Source organism: Solea solea, chromosome 13, assembly GCF_958295425.1.
Source record: "Solea solea chromosome 13, fSolSol10.1, whole genome shotgun sequence".
Classification (NCBI taxonomy): domain Eukaryota; kingdom Metazoa; phylum Chordata; class Actinopteri; order Pleuronectiformes; family Soleidae; genus Solea; species Solea solea.
The window spans coordinates 17,685,609-17,707,606 of record NC_081146.1 but is presented as its reverse complement, the minus strand read 5'-3'; the positions used below and the strand labels follow the sequence as shown (position 1 = coordinate 17,707,606).

General features: G+C 40.9%; 1 protein-coding gene across 1 annotated transcript; it reads left to right on the top strand.

Annotated features, from left to right (window-relative positions):
- Positions 1-83: 83 nt before the first annotated feature.
- On the top strand, positions 84-20,966 carry ube3d (ubiquitin protein ligase E3D). The gene is made up of 10 exons (XM_058648684.1): positions 84-371; positions 3,037-3,248; positions 3,754-3,844; positions 5,315-5,534; positions 6,285-6,357; positions 6,446-6,527; positions 7,690-7,798; positions 9,171-9,337; positions 13,006-13,144; positions 20,495-20,966. The coding sequence occupies exons 1-10, from the start codon at positions 280-282 to the stop codon at positions 20,513-20,515; spliced, it is 1,206 nt and encodes a 401-aa protein (XP_058504667.1). The 5' UTR covers positions 84-279; the 3' UTR covers positions 20,516-20,966.
- The last annotated feature ends 1,032 nt before the right edge of the window (positions 20,967-21,998 follow it).

Below are 21,998 nucleotides of genomic sequence, written 5' to 3'. Positions count from 1 at the left end.
AATAAAATTGGTAAATAGAAAATTAATTTTATTTTGAAATATGTGACCGGATGTTTCTTCTGTCTTACAAACCTGTACTTCACACCGGTTTAGTATCGTCACGCTGCTGCAGACATGATGTACCAACATTTGAATGCATAAACCTCTTTAGTCAAGAGATACATTCACCCTTGTGTCCTTTTTCCTGAGAGTGACACAATCCGAACACACCCAGTTAAAGTGAGGTTTGATTATTGGATTGCATTTTCACAGATTATCGTTAATATTTACGCTGACTGAATGGCAGACCTGGAGGAAACAAGCACAACACATGTGCTGGAAGTGTTTTTAGAGCTGAGAAAAAGGCTGCAGAGTGGACTCCTCATTGTCGGGTGATTATTATTTCTAAAACTACTTCGTTTATTCAGTATTTTGGTAACGGTGTATGTACTGACAATATTATTTATAGTGTAGCTGTGCTAGCTAAGCTAAGTTGCTATGTTAGCATAATAAATAGCTCCTTCTTCTTCTTCTTTTATGGTGTTTTATAGAAGTTTTTAGCGCAGTGTTTCATTACTGCATCATCATCATCATCCTCGTCTCCATCTTATTTTATATCCCATCTGTGTAAAACACTATAAAAGTATAAATCATTGCCTACTTAGTTTACCATTGTGTGAGATGTGTAAATGAGGCAACCATCTAGGGCTGCAACTAACGATTATTTTCGTCATCGATCAATCTCGATTATTTTCTCTATTAATCGAGTAATTTCTTGGTCCATAAAATGTGAGAAAGTTTTGAATAATGTCCATCTGTGTTTGTCGAACCTGGAAAATGATTCAGTTTAAATTATAAAAAACATTCACTCAAACTGATTAATCAATTATCAAAATAATTGATGATTAATTTAATAATTGAATAATAATAGAATAATTATTACAGCCCTTGTACTATTTTTGCTTTTTTCAATTTCTTTCTTATTTTATCTTTATTGCCTATCCTATTCCTTTTTTGTGTTCATGTCACTTTTCTAATCTGTCCCATTGCTGCTGTAACAAGTGGATTTACCCAAGGTGGTCACTAAATTCTAATCTACAGTAAATGAATCAATCCGTAATGCAGGGTGTAATGAAACTCTGCCAAGGTCACATAATAACCATAAACTCATGGACTTTCTTAGTGAAGTCCACATCATAATTACTTAAATTTTAATTCTCAATGCATAATGTAAGTACCCTATATGTACAGACCAATCAGATCAGGCCCAAAGTGATGGGTTGCTTGCCTACACCTACTGAAAGTTGAAAGTACATATTTAATAACACTAGATGGAGCTGAAGAGATTTGACAAGAAGTGACACAGAATTGTGGGACTCCTCATATTGTCACCTCACATACCTGCGTGTTCAACAACTAAAATAGAATTGGATGTTATGTGAAGGGAGGTTAAGACAAACTATTCTCACCAGAAAGAAAATAAATACCACAAACACACATACTGTATGTCTCAGAGCAGGAATATAAGAGAAATGTTTTTTTATTGATTTTCAGTAGACGATTGTAGCATTCAATACATTCTTTCTAAGTTAATCCTGGGAGTCACTAGAACTACTCTCATTGCTCACTGTGTCTATTGCTCATACGCTTAGTCTTCAGTCCGATGTGTATGTATGTATTAGGGCTGCAACAAACGATTATTTTCATAATCGGTTAATCTGTTTTATTTTCACAATTAATCGAGCACTTGTTTGGTCCATAAAATGACAGAAAATGTTTCACAAACCTGGAAATGATGATCTTTGTTATATGGAGCAAAAAAAAAAAAAAATCAGGAAAACTTGTTCAAAACTCGTGACTCGATTATCAAAATAGTTGATGATTCATTTAGTAATCGATTACGGTGAAATGAAACTGATACAGGGTCTGGCATTTCCAGTGCTCAAATGCAACGACCAGACTGGCAACAAAAACCGAGGCCCCAGTAACAAACACGCAGATGAGGAGTGTGATGTCTCACACCACCACTTGTTTTCTGATATCGTGTGAGACAGAATGTTGCATATTACACCTTTAAGCTGCTCAAATTTAAGATCATCTCCACAACCAATTACAGGGACTGTCAGTGTAAAGTACTGTCCTATAACCGGAGGAGCTGCTCAGTTCATTGTTCAGTTAAATCTATGTCCCCGTAAGCCACAGTGGCCTTCATAATTCCGTTCAGTCATTACTCTTCCCTTTCCTTTAGCTGAGACAGCACGACTCAGCTAAAAATTGGAGGTCATACGTATGAATGAAGTGGCATTTTATTTGTGGAAGCTAATTGTATTACGCTCTGGACTCACTTTTACCTGATTTTGCTCTCACTCCAAAACATTTTGTTCCACATTTAATAATACCCTTACTGTACAAGATTAATCTCGAGATCCCCCTGAATACGTGCGTCTTGGAGAAGTTACGAGGGGGCGACGATTGGCTGACTTAATGAGCAGAACTGGGACTATAAAATTACCCAGTAACTCTAGTCCTGGGGTCAAAACCTGAGATGACTAATCATTTTTATAGTTGATGATTCATCGCTGCAGTTTTCTAATTGAAGATGAGAAACATTCACAGTTACAGCATCTCAAATCAAAGAAAGATTGCACTATGTAACTAACTGCATAACTTTTAAGCCAGGCATTTTTATCGATAGTTATTTCACCTTGATTTCTTATTATTTCACTTTTGATGGAATTTTGTAAGAAATCTGAAATAAAAAAGAATCAGCAAAAACGAGATATCATCACAAATTATGATAACTGATTTTCTTAGTAAAAATACTGAAAGAACATTTCAATTCATTTCAAACATGTTGTGCGTTTTATTTGACCAACAGACCAACATCAGCAAAGAAAGTCATTACATGTCAGAATAAGCAGATGTTTGGTATTTTGTCTTGACTAAAAATGACTAAAATGATGAACTGATTTGAAAAGATAGTAGCTTAATTATTATATAGTATCGTCTATCTGTAGGTGTCGTAGTTAAAAGCCCGTGTTGCTGTCTGCCCTCCAGGAAAGCTGTAGCCAGGCGTCCTGCTGATGTGGTTGTCACAGGTGGAGATTCGTCCCTCTGCATCCAGACTCTGCGCGGTGAGCTGAGCCTGGCTTTGCCAGCAGGAGTCGCCTTGGAGCAGGGCTCCTGCATTCCGACACCAGCGGGAGAATCGCGTGATAAGGAGCTGCATTACAGACTGCGCATCACTGTTGCACGGAGCCCAGACGAAGGTAATATCCAGGAGGAGAGAGAGAGAGAGAGGAGACGCATCCAGACATGTGGGAAGGTCCCTCTGCGTTGCTGTGCTCCTCTGTGCCATGAAGAGATCAAAGTCTTTTTGGTTGCTATTTAGAGCTTAGTGTCTGTTTTGAATTAATTGGAATGAGTCACTTGGTCATCTGAGACGGTGACGGTGTAGATTTTGACCTCAGGATATTCAGAGGCCCTCATGTGATGGTTATTGGGACTCACAAAAGTACTCCCTTTATGTTTGGAATTGATTTCCTATCATAAAGTGTTCACTCCTGAGTCGCTGCTCGCTCCGTCATGTGGCATTTCCTGAAATTTTCCTTCGGTTACTGGTGCGAGACCAAACCAAATTAGCCTGATTGCCTGCTCTTGATCCAAGCAACTGTCACCACTCGGTATTTGATCAACTTTGCTCTCTGTAATACAAGGTTACTACCCCTTTTCCTAGTGTGGCTCATTCATTCTCTTGCCTTTGGCTCTCCACAGAGGCTCCTGTCACCGTGATGGAGGCACTCCGGGCAAATGAGACTTATTGCTTCCACTGCCAAAGCTGCATGACCAGGCTGCTGGAGGACAGGTGAGCAGCAGATGGACGGGGAAGAGCATGAGTGGAACAGGAAGAGAAGCCAAGTGTTTATTTATGGTGTGACCCAGCGGTGGAAGTGATAGTCTGAGAAAGAAAAAATGATGGATGGAGCTAGAGCTGGAGTTCACAAATATGAGCCTGACTGGGTTAGAGTTATAGAGTCAGTCTGATGTGAAGGTCTGAACTAACCATTTAAAAGAGAGAGGAAAAAAAAAAAAACAATTGCGTTTCTTACCTTGAGGTGGTTCAGCTGGACAGTTGTATTGTTCTTATTGCCTTCAGCTTGTAATTTTCTCTGCTCAGCAATGTGACATGCTGAAAATTGCAGCCGCTGCATTAACAGGACCCTTGCCCTCCGGCTGGGTTTCTCGGCAATAACCTGACAAAAGTTGCCCGAAACTTCAAATGGCTGTGGGAAAGGAATGTAGAAATGTCAGAGGGGGGGAGGGGTGCTGCTGATGCTCGCAGCAGCGAGGACAAACACTTTCAGCACAATAACATTTGACTTTAGCATACGTTGCAGCAATATGTGCAGTTTGGTGGCTGCCTTTGAGTTATTAATGTTTGTGTTGCCTGCACCCATCATGAGGTGCCCTCAACCCAACAGTCCTGTAGCAGATTCCACCTTTTATGAAGGTTTTCATGGTCAGCTTGTGTCTTTCAGGGAGGAGCTGATTTTAGTATGTGGTCGTCATGTTTGTGCTGCCGTGTCAGCTTGTGTTACCTTATTTAGACAGGTGTTTCCATTATTTTGTCCATTCATACGCTATATTTGTATTCAGCACAGCTGAACAACAGCACAGACTGAAGCCTTCAACCAGAGCATTGTCGGCAGTATGACACTCAATATGTCATTATGAAAAATAGATTTTTTTTAATAATAATTCAAATGATAATATTAACTTTATAATATTTTAATATTTTAGGTTGGATATCGTAACGGCTAGATTTTAACATTGAACTGAGTGGATTAGGATAGTGAGACGACCTTAACTTAATCAATACTCCTTGAAAGATTTATTTTCATATTCATATTTATTAAATGACAAAAATGCAAATTGAGAAAGTGGTATATAAATATATGTCTCTGTGTACAATTGTCTGTTAAAAAAAAGAAAAAAAAGTGTAGGATATAACCTTGAATTTTTAAGTTTAAGTTGAATTTAGCAGCTGCAAACCTTTTATAATGATACCTAAACAAACAAAAAAAGCTCTGCTAAACTCACTCAACATGAGTTTACAAGCTCCAAGCAGCTGAAAGATAAGCACGTAGCTGATGAAGCACAAAGGAGCATTTAGTAACCAGAAATATTTGTTTCCCCATCTCTATTCTGACCTCCTGATTTTCAGAGAAGTGTTTATTAAATAATAACTCTGATCCCTACAGTTTGCACGAAGACCAAAAAAAAAAAGGACAGAAAATAAAAGAAAAGTTTTCTTTCTCTCTCTTGCTCTCTTTAGAGTGTTTAAGCGCGTGCTCCCTCTCCCTAATGGCAACTGGAACGCCATTGTGGACGACTGGTGTTGCCACCCGGATCCGTTCGCTAAGAAGTTGCTGCCCAGAGCCGAGGATTGTTTAGTGGGCGACACCTTCCTCCTCCTTCACAGAGACGACAGCTGTGATCAGACTCTCACAGACGAAGTGGGGCCTGTTGGTGTCGAGGACAGTCACGATCCAAAGGTGAGGGTCGTGCAGCAGAAAGAGACGTTGCGTTGCTGTAGCTGCGCCTGTCACGATATCAAATTATGCGGGACGATAAATTGTCCCAGAAATTATTGCCATAAGCGATAATATTGTCGTTCTGAGACCATATTCATCTAATACAATGATAATGGCATAATAATGCAGGTAGACATTAAAAAAGCTTTTTTAATAATAATTTATACAGCATAACAACTTTGTTATATATAAAGTTATATATAAAGCGAAAGTGAATTGAGTATGAGTATGGTTATTAAAATGTGTTAAAAAGTTATATATTGTGATACTTGTTGGGTTGAATTATAGCCCAGTCCTTTCCTGCAGTGACGCAGCAAAGTGGTCTAAAGATATTGTAATAAAATACGAATAAAAAACAAAAATAGATTTATAGTGGTAACATAAAAGTTGACTACCCGCTGAGACATTCAATCCTCTTATTGCTGCATCAGTGAAGTTTACGACCTAACACTATCTATATATATATATATATATGTGTATATAGATGAGGACTGAGCTTTTTCCATTTTTTTTTCTGCCATTCACTCTCTGTACGAGTGGCTTTTTGTCCGTGCTTGACTGAAACTGAGAGAAATAGAAAAGAGCAGAGGAAGAAATGACAATCTACCTGCTGCACGTCTGCTACTGAGAACAGCCGAGTTCACAATGGAGCCGTGTTGATTGCTTTTGTGGGATTTTTTTTTTTTTTCTTTTTACCTTTGTTCCATACAGAAACCCTGCCGCCGACTGGCCCTTGTCTACTGTAAGAGCTGTTCTTCAGTTCTGGGAGAGGCCATTGCACCAGGTACACACACTGTTCAAATAGATTCTCATTCCTAAATGTCACGTTCAATTCGAGCCACTTTTTTTATGACCCCTGTTGTATCTTACAGGGATGCTGAAGCTGTACTTCACACAGGTGGTAGTGGAGACCGCAGTGGGAGACAGGAAGGCAGACACAGACTCACTTGACAGGCAGGTTTTTAATACAAGCCTTGAGTGGTGATAATTAGAAAAACTGCAGGCTCTTTCATAGGGAAATTATAAGAGAAATTCAATCTATTTTTCGCACTTCATTAAATCAGTGCAAGGACTATAAATCACTTGTTGTTCATTGGTATATCAGCGTCACTAATATTAACCAGGAAAACGGAGCAATGAGCACGTTCATGTTTATTGGCTCTCACAGGAGTGAGTTGCTCTCAGAACTCGAAGTCCAACACGCAAAAAATGACATCTGTGTTCATGCTTTTAGTCCCTGTAAAGTGATACAAAAAATATCCCTTCTGACTTCACCCCACAGGAAAATGTGTTAGTAACCAGCTTACCAAATTTGAGTGATTTAAAAAAAGTTGCTTAGTGTTTAAAAATTGGCTTTTAGTCCGCACACGTTGTGGTTCGTCAGTAGTAACAAGTAACGTTTTCATCATTTTGGTGGTAGTTTAATAACATATTACACAGATGCAGAGCTAGTTTAGCAGCAGTCCTCCACCCTCTCTCCCACCGTCTCCCTCTTTATCAGCAGCACCTGCAGCCTCGCAGCGGGAGTCTGCTCCTCTTCTCCCCGGTTCTTCTTCTCCACTTCATTTCCTCGTCTGTAGGAATGTGAGATAAAGTGACAGAGCTTTTTCTGTGTGTTTTTTTTATGTAGGAGCAGGTGCAGTTACTCACAGCAAACAGGCAAAACCGTTCCCGAAGTGCACCAAGGGTTTTTATAACGTTTTTATAACGTTCGAGGAAAGTTATGAGCCGAAAAATCCTGAACAGGCGACTGAAGAGAAACAGCTTTGATTCTACACTTCATAATTCTTTATTGTGCAGTATCTGTATTTGCTTTACAGGGTCTTTATTATTATCATCATTATTATTAGTATCATTATTATTATAATGATAATGATAATAATAATAATGGCACATATTTTTACTTCTGAATTCTTTATCTGTGTGTCACGTTTGTCGTTGCTGTACATAAACTCAATGACAAGCTGCAATATTGATACAATTTTCTAAATCCTGTGCGAGTCTTATGTGCAAAAGTTGTTTTTTTATTGTGTTAGGTGAGAAAAGAAAAGCATGAAAACTATGTCATCTAGTCAAGTGTCATTGAGTTGCAATGACGATTGTCTCTTTTGGACAGATCCCTGTTCGTGGAGAGGACAATAGCAGCCAGGCTGTTGGAGCTGTCCAACTCACTGAGCACCTTCCACTTCGCCGTCCAGACGCCTGATGAGAAGAACTTCTTACTGGTAAGTTTAATCACATCATCAGAACAATGTCCTGAGTGTTGTGTAAATGTTAAAAAATAGACCAATCAGTCATTTCAAAAACGGGAACGAGTGATATGTCGGACTCTCGAGGCAATGTCGAGAGCTGATTAACTGTGATTTGTTTGAGACGCAGCCAAGAATTGAGCTCCTTTAAAATCAGCTTGACATGGATTATTACAAGGAGCTCTTACAAACGCAACACAAACGCAACACAAACACACCACTGTGATAACAACAGATTGCACTTGTCTGATGCATTTATTCCTGGACTGTATTTTAAGAACACATAATATACATTTGTATAACCTGTACTGATATGCATGCAACAGTGGCACCGTATGCATGTACGGTTTATGCAGACTGTGTTTGAAGCAGAGTTTAAACAATGGGACATCAACATGCTTCATTTATTTGAAATAATTATGTGAATTTATACCAAAATGGAACAAATTCTCATTTAAACACATAATTAAATACCCTGCGTTACATCAGTACAGGCCGACACACTCTTAGTCATTTGTTTAGCGGATATTAGATTTTATTAGTGGTACAAACTCCACAGTTGTATGAGAAGAGTGCTCATCAGTGATTTTTTTGTTTGTTTGTTTTTATATATTTTTCTGCTTTTTGCCTGTCCTGAAATGTATTACCCAACTGAACATTTTTAAGAAAGTACTGATAATAAAGTACCTGGAATATGTAATGTTTTATATGTTATATAGTATGTGCAATGTGTCTCACTAAAATTAAAATTAAAACTAAAATTGATACTAATTGGGTTTTTTTTTTTTTATCCGATACTTGGACAGAGTCAGCGTCTTATGTACATGCCGTGCATGCTCCCTGAGCTGAGAGAGGCTGGAGGAATAAAGATTTTATCAGCTTATGTTTTTCTTATTTTAGGAATATACTGGATATACTATTCAAGATGCATGATAAACTTTATTGTCCCAAGGGAAAATTTGTATTGGATAAAGTTCAGTTTAGAAACAAACTTGATGGATTACTTACCACAGAATCAACAACATCCCAGCAGGATTAAAAAACTTATAATGAAACATATACACTGTATCTCGTCTGCCTTTTCTCGCTCATCTAACTGAGTTTTCTGTCAGCCCTCCACACCAAGGTCATGATGTCAAATCAGCGATTTTGTAAAGTAACAAAAACTTACCCAGCACTAGGCCAGCAACTTGTTTTTCTATGGACTTTGGTGCAGGCGAATAAAGTATCACCCTGACCTCTGTCAACATGAGTTGACTTGTTTGATGGAGTATGATTCCGCTGCCGTGTGACGCAGAGCATGTGTACCTCTCAAGTGTTAAGTGACCTGTCTCTGCTTCTTCTGCAGCTCTGGCTGCTGAACAGTGACTCCATCATAGCGTCGGTCCCAGAGACGCGTGTCGAGGTTGTGAAGTCTGTCGGCTCCACTGCTCTTCACAGTCCATCGCCCAGAGCTGTCGGAGCCCTGAAAGTCCTCTATGTTGTCTGCTCCAACCCGGGCCCCCAGCAGAGCGAGTAAATGAAAACACTTCACATATCCTCCACCTTAGTCCCCCCACCTCCCCCCGAAACTGCCTCCTCTTTTTTGTCATGCTTTGTTTTCGGCTAACTTCTTAATCTCTTCCTTTCACCTTTCCATTGCGCCCTCTCAATCACAACCTGTCTGGGAGGGATGAAAGACTACTTTGTTGGCGAGCAGGTTTTATTTGCTCAGGGTCCCTGCTCAGGTCTAATTGCCTGTAATTTGCAAATGAGATTGCCATCAAAGGTGTTTATCATCTCAAAGTTGTCAGTTACATAAGCCGCATTCATGTTTGTTGCACATACAGGGGATGTTGTTTTGACTGGAGTGAGGCTCTGTGTACCTTGCTGTGATGCATCAGTGAGGTGTAGGTGGATGTGCTGCATGTGGTTCTCTACACTTGGTACAGCAGCACCCCTTTGGAGGAGCCTTCCACTCTCATTATTTTCAACTGAATCAGCATCAGCGTCCCCCCCCCCTCCTCCTCGTCTTCCACCCTGAAGTCAGAGAGAGTGAAGGCAGAACAGGGAACTTTTGTTTTTTCTCGCATTTTGACAAGCCCACTGGCTAACTGCGGGAGAAAGGGTAATTAGAGGCAAAGCTCGCATGAAAGGAGAAAGGCTTGTCTTCACTGTCAAAGCAGCAAGAGGCCATTTAAATAACATAATGAACTCTAGAAGCTGAGTGATGCCCCGGTAACTTTTGCGCTGACACAACATTATCCATTTCTACATATGAAATAGGGCTGCATAATTGATTGCAATGAAAAGGAAATTGCAATATTATGACCAAGTGCAATATCCGTAATCGAAACACGCTGTAATTACAATTAATATTCATTTTGTGATCAAACTGCAATATGGTGAAATTATGCAGCGCTACATAAATCTACTGGCCCAAATGTTTGCCGTCCAAATGTGAAAAATATCCTTTTTTTGTTGAAAGACTCAAAAAGCAGCTTGAAGGTGACATAGACCGGAAGCTCCAATTAACGCTGCGTTTTTGTGTGTATCTGCGTCATTACCTCGTTTATGAAACCCTAAAGTTTCAGAACAAACAGTTCAGCCACTGCTGAGAAAATAGTGTTGTATTGTTTTCCTGGGCTCTGCGAAGCGGATCGACACTTCCTTAATTTGATGTCGTCATCAGAAATCCTCACCACCGTAGCGCCTCCCGGTGCGGGCACTAGTCCGGGCACATCCAGTTGCGTACATTCAACCGCAGAAGAAGAAGAAGAACTAGTCTCGTTGTAGCTGCTGAGATGCAGAGCATCCACCGTGCCAGAGGGGGAGCTGTGTATCTGAGCGCTGGCCTATCTATTACGTCACTTCCAGGTACCTGGCCAATCACAGGACAGTAGGAAAGCTCTCGTTGGCTGGCCAATCACAGCAACTGTTTGGTCTGAAACAGCGCGGCTGACGAGAGTGTCAGCGAGGAGATATTTTGATCGGCTCGTTTGCAGCGATTAGGAGGTTTTTAATCATGAAAACAAGTTAATATATGTAAGTAGACCTCCATAACTAACATATATGTGTGATACAAGCATTCTATGTCGCCTTTAATCATCCTTTTTTGGGGGGGGGAAAGGCTGTTAAGGTACAAAAAAATATAAATAGTACCAATTTTCAATAGCAGCATCTGACGAAATAATCGCATTTTACCAAATCATGCAGCATTTATATGCAACAAAAATGTCCTGCACTTAACACAAGCTGTGCTGAGTATGTGTCCCTGTCTGTGACATGCCACTGTTACCATGGTTACTGCTTGTTTTCACTTTTCACATGCACGTCTCGAGTGTCGACATGCTCATAGATATTAAATGAAAACAATAGACTGGCCCAGCCGCCGTGACCGAAACTGTCGTGTTTAACTTTAACACAAATGTTTGTTCCATTCTAACATCGTGGAATGAGTTCGCCGAATGCTGATGACGCCGCATGTGTTTCTCAGTACGGCAACTTTCCTGTGCTGCACACAACAAAGTGATTTGTTCTATGTTGAGAACAGACTGAGGCAGCAGCAATGTTGTGCTCCTCAAGTGCAAAGTAGGCTTGAGTCTGACAGGAAACGCAAAGAAGCGCCCACGATATATTTCACCATCACTGTGGAGTGCTTTAAAAGTGACTGGATCGTATCAGAAATCGTATTAAAACGATAGAAGGACCTTGTGAATCACAATCAAATCGATTCAGGAAATAAGTGGCAATTTTGAGCCCTAACTACTACAAAAACAATTTGAAATTGTTCTCCATAACTGAAACCTTGAAACCAAGCTCTCATCTGCATGTCTCCAGTTTCCACTCACGGCCCAAAAACATGCAGATTGGGTTTAGTTAAATGGAGACCATACACTGCCTGTAGGTATGAATATGTGCGAATGGTTGTTTGTCTCTGTATCTAATGTCAGCTGTCATCAGATTTTCCCTTGACCCTCAATTTAGAAGAGTGGAGAGGCAAATATTGGCTGATTTAATATTGTCCCAGCTAATTTATCCCTCTAGCTCTTTAGCGTTTGGTTTTTAAACCTGCTGGAAGTTGAGTCCCAATGTTTCATCATCTACTGAACACGCTCCGCATTAGAGTCTCTCCTCTGTGAAGCGCTCCACAGTGCAGCATTTGCCTCTGACGTGTCTGAAGTTTTGCAAGAGCTAAATGCTGGTCTTACTCACGCTTCCGTCTCCCCCCTACATAATTTACCATTCATCCTTCATTACTCATCTCTGACATTTTTAAATTAAATGTTATGCCTGGGGAGCCAAATACTCATGACGGTGGCCGTCTTATTTGGCATACAGTCGGCGACAGTCGACTGCAGCCAGTGGTTGCAGTGTGTGTTGTTAAAACTGCCAATAATTGGTTGGAGAGTCAGTGAGCCAGTGCCTAAGTGGATTACACTTGTCACTAATGGGAGTGACGTGATTATGAGAAATTCACAGCCGCCTTCGCAGTCTGGTACAATGGGAAATAGTAGGGCTCACAGATACGGAAATCCAGTCTAATGAAAATTATATGGGCATCCTGTTTTTTCCCCCTGTATGATTAATTGTAATTAATGATGCATCACATCCCACTCCAAGCACACAGGGTTATGATGGAGACTGGTTTGGCTGCAGATGTAGGAACTCCATCATCTTTGCGAGTTAACCAGCCAAATCTGATGAAGACCCTCGTTGTTGTGTGGTTATTATTAGCAACTTGTACATGGCCATGTAATGTAATGTAAACAAAGCTTAAGCAGCAGTCTTTCCTCAGTGTGATGTCTCGCGTCGAAACTGCCAAAACTTTGAGAAGAATCGCTTTTCTCAGGAAGTGCACAGATGGCTAAATGTCACCCAAACAAACTGGATCAGCACAGCACACTGACACGGCATCAATCTTTCCCCATCTCGCTTTTCAGCTCCGTCTTCTTGCTCCACACACGCACACACACAAATTGGTGCCACTAAAACACTCGCCATCAATCCACTCGTATGTATCACCGGCTAATCCAGTTCACACTTGAAAACTCCTTAATTAAAATGACAGGGCAAATGCTTCAACATGAGATGCGCGGCAGCTATTTCTAGGCATTGGCCCGATTGCGTAATCACGTGGCATTCGCTGTAACTCACCCCTGCTGTGTGTGTGTGTGTGTGTGTGTACGTACGTGTGTTTTCAGCATTATGTCTAGTTGGGAGGTCAATGTCATCGGACATCCTGTGGTGCTCCCCCTGAAGGTGTGTGAGGAGCTGCTGCAAGTGATAGATGACAGCAATTCTGCGCTCCCCGGGTCGATGCGTCACATGAGGTCCTATGAGGTGAGACAGTTGCTGTGTACCGCAAGTGACATCAACACATGATGCCGAAAGAACTGCTGACTCTTGGCTTATTTTTGATGCATAATTATATAATTTCTACACTTAAAGCGGAGGTCGAAATGGCCTTTTTCTAACTACATATGTGAGTTAGGGAGGTCTACTGCTCCTCTCATTCTGCCTCTGTCAGCCAAGCGGTTTTGGAGCTTTTGTACATTTATGGTGATATGGATATAATAAGATTGTTTCCCGGTTCAGGCCTTTCTGTGTGCAGTTTGCATGTTCTCCCCATGTGTGTGTGGCTTTTCTCTGAGTTTTCCAGTTTCCTCCCACTGTCCAAAAGCATGCAGAGGTTATTTTGACACTCTAAATTCACCATAGTTGTGAGTGTGAGAGTGAAGGGTTGTTCGTCTCTTTATGTTTGACTACCGGGCCGGTCCAGAGAGGAGAGCTCGCTTGGTTTGTTAGGTGAAACTTTAAGGAAGTTCCTGTTTGTTTGTAAACAGTCCCAGCTGTGTGCACTTTGAACGTTTATGTTACATCATCAACAACACGCATTCGGATTGGTACCAGTCGTCAGTGAAACTTTAATAAAATGTCTGAACCTGGGTCCAAAAAGAGTTTTGCTTTTGGATTTCGGTAGCTCGTGTAAAAGCTCACACTAACTTCATACACTTTCCAAAAATATGAAGTACAAATCCACTGCACACACTGCACGTGTCTGGCGTGCAAAGACTTTAACTGCTCTCACTCATTCTTATCTTTTGTTAATACCAGTTTGAGCAGCGTAACAGTAACACTTTAAGCTGACTGGCAATCACTCATTTCTCACATGTTTTTTTTTACGAACAGCTCCTTGCTTTTCCATTATTTGCTCGTGCTTGGCGGTGATTTTATTCCACCTTAATCAATTTCACGAGTCAGTGCTTTCACCTTCCAGATTCAAATGCAGGTAAAATGTAAAGTTTTCCCCTTATTCCGCCTTCTATTCACCTGTAAATGTGCATACGTGTATATTTAGCCCCGAGTTGCCGAGGAAATCCCTTTGACTAGAAAATAGGAGGCGTTAACTTTGCTGACAACTCTATTCTCCTGGCTGTTTTAAACATAGTGTCAAGGGTAATTAGCACCATTGTCCTCCACTCCGTGCTCCGAAAGTTTGGAAAGCGACTGCCACCACTTAAACAAGTTTTTTTTTTGTCTGCTGAGGAATAAGAAAGCTGAAATAATGTACAGTGAGCGAGTCTCGTGTAGCACCAGCAAACTCATGTGAAGCTGCTTTCACTGTGAGCCCAGGCAGGGGGTTTTCAGCTGAAGGCCCGAAAGAGGGGGAGTCTGTACTGGAGAAGAAGTTCTTCCTTGAAATGAATAAGAAATAACACGTCCATAAGTATAACTTATTGGTGTCCATTTGGGCATATTTTAATTTAGTTCTTTACTGCATATTTTGTTCAAAGTCTGCTAATTTTAATGAATTCACTTTAAGCCTAATAAAACCTACCAGCAACAGCTGTAACTCCATCTGGCTCAGCACCAGTAGTTGCACAGTGCTTTAATAACAAAAAAAAACTGCATGATTACAAGAAAAATATAAAACTTTGAGATGCCAGTATGGGAAATGTCTCCGATATTGCAGAAAATCCTCGATCAGGCATCAGCAAGTACGCAAATCTGTGCACTGATCCGACGCCAAGTCTTTAATGTACAGAATATTAGTTCCACTCCGATAAAACTGCAATTTACTTTCCTTTTTGGATGTGCGTGCCCTTGTATACTAGCAGTTTGTAATCATTCAGAAACCACCGTGCGCGAGATGTCGACTTTCTAAAATCATATCAACTTAAATTAAACTGAAACTAGGTGTTATTTCACTTCCATCTGTGATCTGTTCCTTTTGTAATAACACAATTTCAAAGGAGAAAATCAACAGTATGTCCCCCTCAGAGGATGTGGAGTATGGAACAGAGGGTTCACTGCCAACAGATTGCTTTTTTAATTCCTGCTGCACTTTCCTGTTGTAAAAGGGTCATAAATGGGTTTTGTACCTCAAACTTTAAAATGCTTTCTGCAGTTCCACTGCCACTTACCGAGCCCCTCCAGATGAGAAACTATTGTAAATTCCAGACTGTTTTGTTCTCTCCTCTCTCTGTCACACTGGTCAAATGATAAGTTGTATTATTGTTTTCAGAGAAAACATCATGACAAGTGGTAGGTGTGGACGTGTTTTGGAATTAGGCTATGATGAAATGGAAATGGCTTTCAGATAAAGGGACCCAGACATAGGACACAGTATCTTTTTGGTGGTTACGGCAGGAAAAAGAGTGTGATAAATTGACACACTCCAACACTTCCTGATAGTGGAAGCCTCTTGAACTATAGGCGACAGAGGACAGGAAGGTAATGTGATCCTATAGCCATCTAGAGTTACCGGACATGGCCTGAGAGCTTCTGAGAATTCGTGGTTAAAGCAACCAGAAGTGGGAGCTATGGAATGGCAGTGTGGAAGCTTATAATGATCAGAGAAATGGATGGAGACGATGACATGAAGATGCGTGCGAGGAAATGGAACAAAGAGGGAGGGAGGGAGGGAGGGTGGTTGGAGCCATCGTTTTTATACTGTTGCCTGCAATAACCAGCCTGAGAGGAGATGATGGCATCTCTGTTCAATCTCACTTCCGCCTCATTTAATGGGAAAATGTGTATTGTGTTAACAAGTTTGGGAAATGTACTGCACAAGAAGAGGCTATGATACAATTTTACTCACTAACATCGTCGCTGTTCATTAGGGAAAAGCGGTGCAAGTGGTGATAAGCTCAGACCGGATTGCGTGGCTTAAACTCTGCAATTTAAAATCACTCATTTGGAACAGATACTTTCTAATAGTGATATTAAAAACCCAACACACACACATGTACACACACAGATGTTTTCTTTTATTCTGGCTGATTTGATGTCTGGTCAGGTTGAAGTAAAGTGGAGCTGTGCTCACACATCATGCACTAACCCAAATTTTTGCAGATGATGACATGTAACAGCAGGACAAGCACAGGTGCGATTACATTCAGGCTAACTAGTTCCTGGGCCATGGTTCACTGACTTACTGCTTTACTCTTTACACCACTACGGAGCTGGGTCTGTGACAAGTTAAAATAGAATAGTGAAAAGGGTCTATTAAGTGATGATGAAAGTGTATAATTACAGGTGCAACAAACATTTCGAGGAGAGTTAGAAGAGATAAGCACAGCCTGTGTAACTGTCATTATAGTCTTGGGAATCAGAATGGCCTAAGGATCGGTTGTCTGAACCCAAGGCATTTCTTGGTTTTTCAGTGGACGTGTCCTCAGTTTGCTTCAATCTTTCTCACCATTAGATGCCTTTCATTCTTATAAACTGGACCTTTAAGTCACTAAACACGTTAGATGAGCCTGGATATATCTGTTTAGGCTAAAACTGCATTTGTCAGGAGAAAGATACAACCTATGGGCGGTGATTCTAGCTTTTGTTACAAGACATTTAGACCCTTTAGTGTCCAATACTAAATGAGTTTGTTTAACTTGTCTCAATGCTTTTAAGAACATTGACATCCCATCAATCACAGCACAGTGACATAGTTGAAATGCTTCTGTTTGATTTCTATCCCTGTGAGCAGATCGAGGTCTGCCCCATAAACCAGCTAGTTATTACGCTGCCTGTGGAATGTCTAGTGTCGTCTGCGCTGCTGCGATTCCGTCTCTCCATCTCTGGGCATGCCAGTGATGTAATGGGCTGTAAAGTAATTCCAGCTCCAAGTGTCACTGTCAAACCCGGGAACAGACCCCGCGTCCCTTCTCTCCCCCCCGTCCCTCATTAATCTCCTCCACACAGACACAGACTTATCCAAAATCTGATCCAGCATTTTTACAAGGAAAAACTGTGGCTCTGCATCAATCATAACATCACAGTCTGAGAGCAAAATCTCAACAGCATCACAACAGGAGCGACTGCACTTTGTCCAAATAAATAACTTCCACCACGATGCTAGCGTCGCGATTCAGTGCACATGGACAAAGAATGCGGGGGACAGTCTTTGTTTTCAGCAAAAACTGTCCGACAAATCTCTCTTTGTGTTTATGTTTCTCTGCTTGATGATACAATGGCACACTGTTCTGTTCTCCAGAAAAAAGGAAATGTTGTAGTGTTATGTTGATGCTGTTAATCTCCAGTATTTGGACACCTGACCATTACACCAACAGGAACTGTAATGGCGTATTAAAATACATATGCAGTACTTTAATATGGAGTTGGTCCCCCCTTTTTCAGCTAGAACAGCTTCCACACTTGTGTTTCTATGCAATTTTTTGTTCGTGCCCATTCATTCTGTAGAGCATCCATGAGGTCAGCCACTGATGTTTGGATGAGAAGGCCTGGATCGCAACCTTCCAGTTCCAGTTCATCCCAAAGGTGGTCTATAGGGTTGAGGCCAGGGCTCTGTGCGGGCCGGTCAAGATATTCCACACCAAACTCGTCAAACCACGGTCCTTCCTCAAACTGTTGCCACAAAGTTGGACACATAGCATTGTCTATGACCTGTTTTTGTTGATCCACTGCACAATCCTCCTGCTACGTCTTATTCTACAGCTGAAACCACCCGTAAAGGGTTTCATTAATGAAATTATTATTATTATTATCCTGGCGCCTATGAGACATTCAGGCTCATAATAACTCCCTGATGGCTGCATGTAATGGCTTCTTGTGGTAATCTGTAGTAGTGACAGATAGGAGGTTTGAAATCTCAGCATCACTGAGGCAGTTATCGGCAGTAGATCATTGTGGTTCCTTTTTCTTTATGTGGATCAAGGATCTGTGAGGTGGTGTGGACACATGCCAACGGGTAATGAGAAAGTTCATCATTGTCTGGATCAGTGGGTTTGTTCTTTGCTCCAAGATTATGTGCTTGTCTGGTCTTGTATCTGCCTGAATTGCAGCATGCTCCTTTGAGTTTAATTTTCGGCTAAGCATGTTCTACTTTTCACACTTCTTACCGTCTCTCCATCTTCTCGTGGGAAGCAATATTCTCTGTGCGGCTTGCTAAATTTGGAGTGTTATGATAACAGAGTCCCAGGCATCGAGCATCAAAGTGTGTGTGTGTGTGTGTGTGTGTGCGTGCGTGCATGAGTGCATGTTCCTTAACATAAGCCTCATGTCATTGTCTCAGCGCCATTTAACACCTAGACATTCTGTAAAGTCCCCTCAATTAAAGAGCTCTTGCATAGCGATGGGAAATAAAACTATCAAAGGTACTGTCTCGCTACAGCTGTAATGTAATGTGTACTTCACTGTGCTGAAGCTCAAAAGAATTCCAGTAAGATCAAAGAGCTGTTACAACCTGAGACATGTCATCTTCCAGTGTTTGTGGGCAGATTTACTGTCAGTGAGCCCCGCCACTCTAAAGACTTTCATGTAGTTTTTACAATAATCTGGTGAGTCTTGATCAAACGCAGGTTTGTGTTCTTGGTTTGTCCTTGCAGTCAGGCCGTCAGCCAGCTGGGATGGAGCTTGAAGTTCACAGTCATGGAACCTCCTCTATTCCAAAATGAGCAGTGCTGCCAACTCCACCTGTCATGTTTACTGGCTGAATTGTCAGATGTGTTAGAAATGTCCAGTCTGTGACTCTTTCTCCACCTTTTATCAGTTCATTGTCAAGTAAATGGTAAATGGTCTGTATTTATATAGCTCTTTTCTAGTCTTGGTGACATCTCAAAGCTGCTTTACACTACACTTTTGCCATTTTCTCATCTTTCATACTCATTTGCACACAGCTTAACCCTAACCCTCACAGTTTGCTTACCTGGGTTTTTAAGTCTTAATCTCCTGATAATTGCCTCACAAACGTTTTCCAGAACTTGAAATGTGATTGCTGCTTTTCAAGTATTTAATACCATAAATATATTACGATTTCTTACAATTACCTTTAGTCACATGGCAGATACTTTTATCCACAGAAACTTGCAAGTGATCTGCATATTAAGGTTACAATGTAAAAGGGAACATTCACTTTTAATAGAAAACATTTATTAACCAGAGACATCATTAGAGTTACAGTGCAGAGAGAGAGAGGGAGAAGAGAGAGAGAGAGAGAGAGAGAGAGAGAGAGAGAGAGAGAGAGAGAGAGAGAGAGAACCACCAGGAGGAAAGAAATAATAAGTGCTCGATAAGTTCAAGAATGAAAGTGCGGGGGAGTCGAGAGTGCTCAAGACGAGTTAGGGTTAGTTACTTAGTACTTACTTTAGAGATTTTATAGAGAAGGTGTTCTCTCTTTTTTTTAATGAATATGAAATCCAGGTTTCATTCATTCACGCTCCAGAGCAGCAGCTGTACAACTCCTTTCTTTGTTTTTTTTGTGTGTTTTTGCTCAACAGCAGAACAAGCTTGGCAACTTGTATGAATTACCATTAATGCACTTGAGTGGCGAGCAGGCACTAGCGTAGGAATGGAGACGGAGCCTTGAGTGAGGCAAAGGCTCTCATCCATCATCCCAATATAGAGCCTTAGGAGGAGCACAGTCATTGTCTGCAGCAGGCAAAAACCCAGGAATAGCAGATGGATGGAGAGAGAGAGAGGGAGAAGGAGCGAGAGAAGATCTGACTTTATTTTTTCTGGGCTTTGTTTATCTGAATGTGTGTTTTTTTTTTTTTTTAATGATTCAAACTCAACCACCACCTGTGTTTTTTAAGTGTTTAAAGGTAATGAATTCAAATAATATGTTGCTGTGCTGATCAGCAGACCGGTGAGATTCATTACATCTGTGCTTTTGGCAGCAAAAATCTTCATTATAACTGGGGAAAATAGTTGATTGTACAGTCCTTATCCCCAGGTCGTTACATGCTGATGTTTTGGGATGGAAGCGCTCTGTATTGAGCCTCTGCCACTAGATGAGCACGGGTGCTTGGTATGCAGTATAGGGTGAACTGAGGTAACATCTTTATCTCTGCGATGCTCAATCCATAGTGGAGCAGCTTTTTGACATTTACTGTTTGATTCTATTTTCAACTCCTGGCCCCTTTTTAGATGCTTTGTAGTGTAGTCAGTTGTTGGAGATGCTGGAGTAGCGATATTTCCAAGCAGCTGCTGAGTATAAGAGCCAGTAAGAGCGCCCTCTGTTACTGACTCACCCTGCGATTGGTCAAAAGTCGAGATTTTCCCAAGCCTGGAAACAGAGAAGGTGCAGAAACGCTTTTTTTGTGTGAAATCATTACACAAATATCTTGCCTACCCCAGCTTTTCAGTTCAAACTGGATATGTAACAAAGTAATTTGATTTTTTGTCTCTATACTGTATATACATTTAAAACTTCCCTTTTTTTCCCCCCCTTAGGTGGCGTACCTGAGACTCTGAGGTCAGTGGTCAGAATCCCGGAGGTCGTGAGCTGTCACTCATTGAGATTTGAAAGTGTTTGTTTATCCTGCGCAGGGAATGGAGAACACAGACACGACGACGATAAAGCAGGCATGAAATTGTTTGTCATGCTTGTCTGCGTTTTGGATCTTGGTTGCTTGTGTCAACATGTTTGATCGTTCATAATCACCGTCACGCAGAATCATGTTGACACAGGTTGTCGTTGAGCTCCTTAATGTTAACACACTTCCAGCGAAAGCAAAAGTGGAAGAGGATGACGACATCAAAATACTGTAGTTCTCCGTAGAACAGAGAGTCGCATATTTCTCTGTTTATACTTTTTAATCGTACAATATTGTTTAATAAACTGTAAATGTACTGTGTAGGTTCATCCATTTCTAAGCTCTGTTTTGTATCACTGACGGACTAAACTGTTGTATTTTTGAAAGTATCACCTCCTCTTGTCTTTCTTTTTTTTTGGTCTACTGAAGAGCACTTCTTGTTGATATGTGGGACATTGTTCTTGACTTGGCTTGATGAAAGCTTATTATAGAGGCACTTCAGCTGCAGGGTACAGCAGTGCATCCTCCACTCCAGTGTAATTACAGCTTGGGGAGCTAGGTGATTTTTGTCTAGTTGTGGATTTACTTGGAAGAGAGTGTGATTGATACCGTTTATGTAATAGTGTATTAGTGATCAATGTGGGATTACCAAGGCACAGTATTGGCAATAGATAAATATATAAATTTAACTTTAAATGGAAACATGGCAAGTAAGAAATATGGTCTTTTAACTAAATGTGTGAATGTAAAGGGGAAATTCAAATCTAATTTTGTTATATACTCGTCACTGTCTAGACTTAATTTGGGCGGAAGTAGATTTTACATTGTGTCAGATGGGGAGAGCTTCAGCCAGATATTATCACCGTTAATCTAGGGACAGTAGAATACAATAGAATACGCTCTCTTTTCATTGTAGGCACAGCATCTAAACTGAATTGGTTGGTGCATCAGTCATAAACAACAATCACACGTTTACTTCAATCTAAACATTCATTGTGTCTCACTTAGCGTGTGCATCGCTTAGTTTTAGTCTGAAGTATCACAACAACTCTCGGATGAACTGCCTTACAAAGACATTTCTGTTCCCCCAGATGAGGAAATAATGACTCGAGGTAACAAACCAACACTTAAAGCTTAAGATGCCCTCACCTCTTCATGGCTGATTGAAAAAAAATGGTATCTAGTCTTCATACGTTATCTGAGCACAATGTCAGACAATTGTTTCCAACCATGTCTATTTTTACAAACTCCCAGGAAGGCCGAGAGAACTATTCTTTTCCTGCTCCTGACTGCATGCCTGGATCTGCCGAATGCTGATGCAGCAAGTGACAATTACTTTTAAAAATACAAAGAAGTATTGTGCCCACTGAGGCGGCAAAGCAGAGAGTGAATTGGCTAATTAAATATGTCTAACGCTGAAC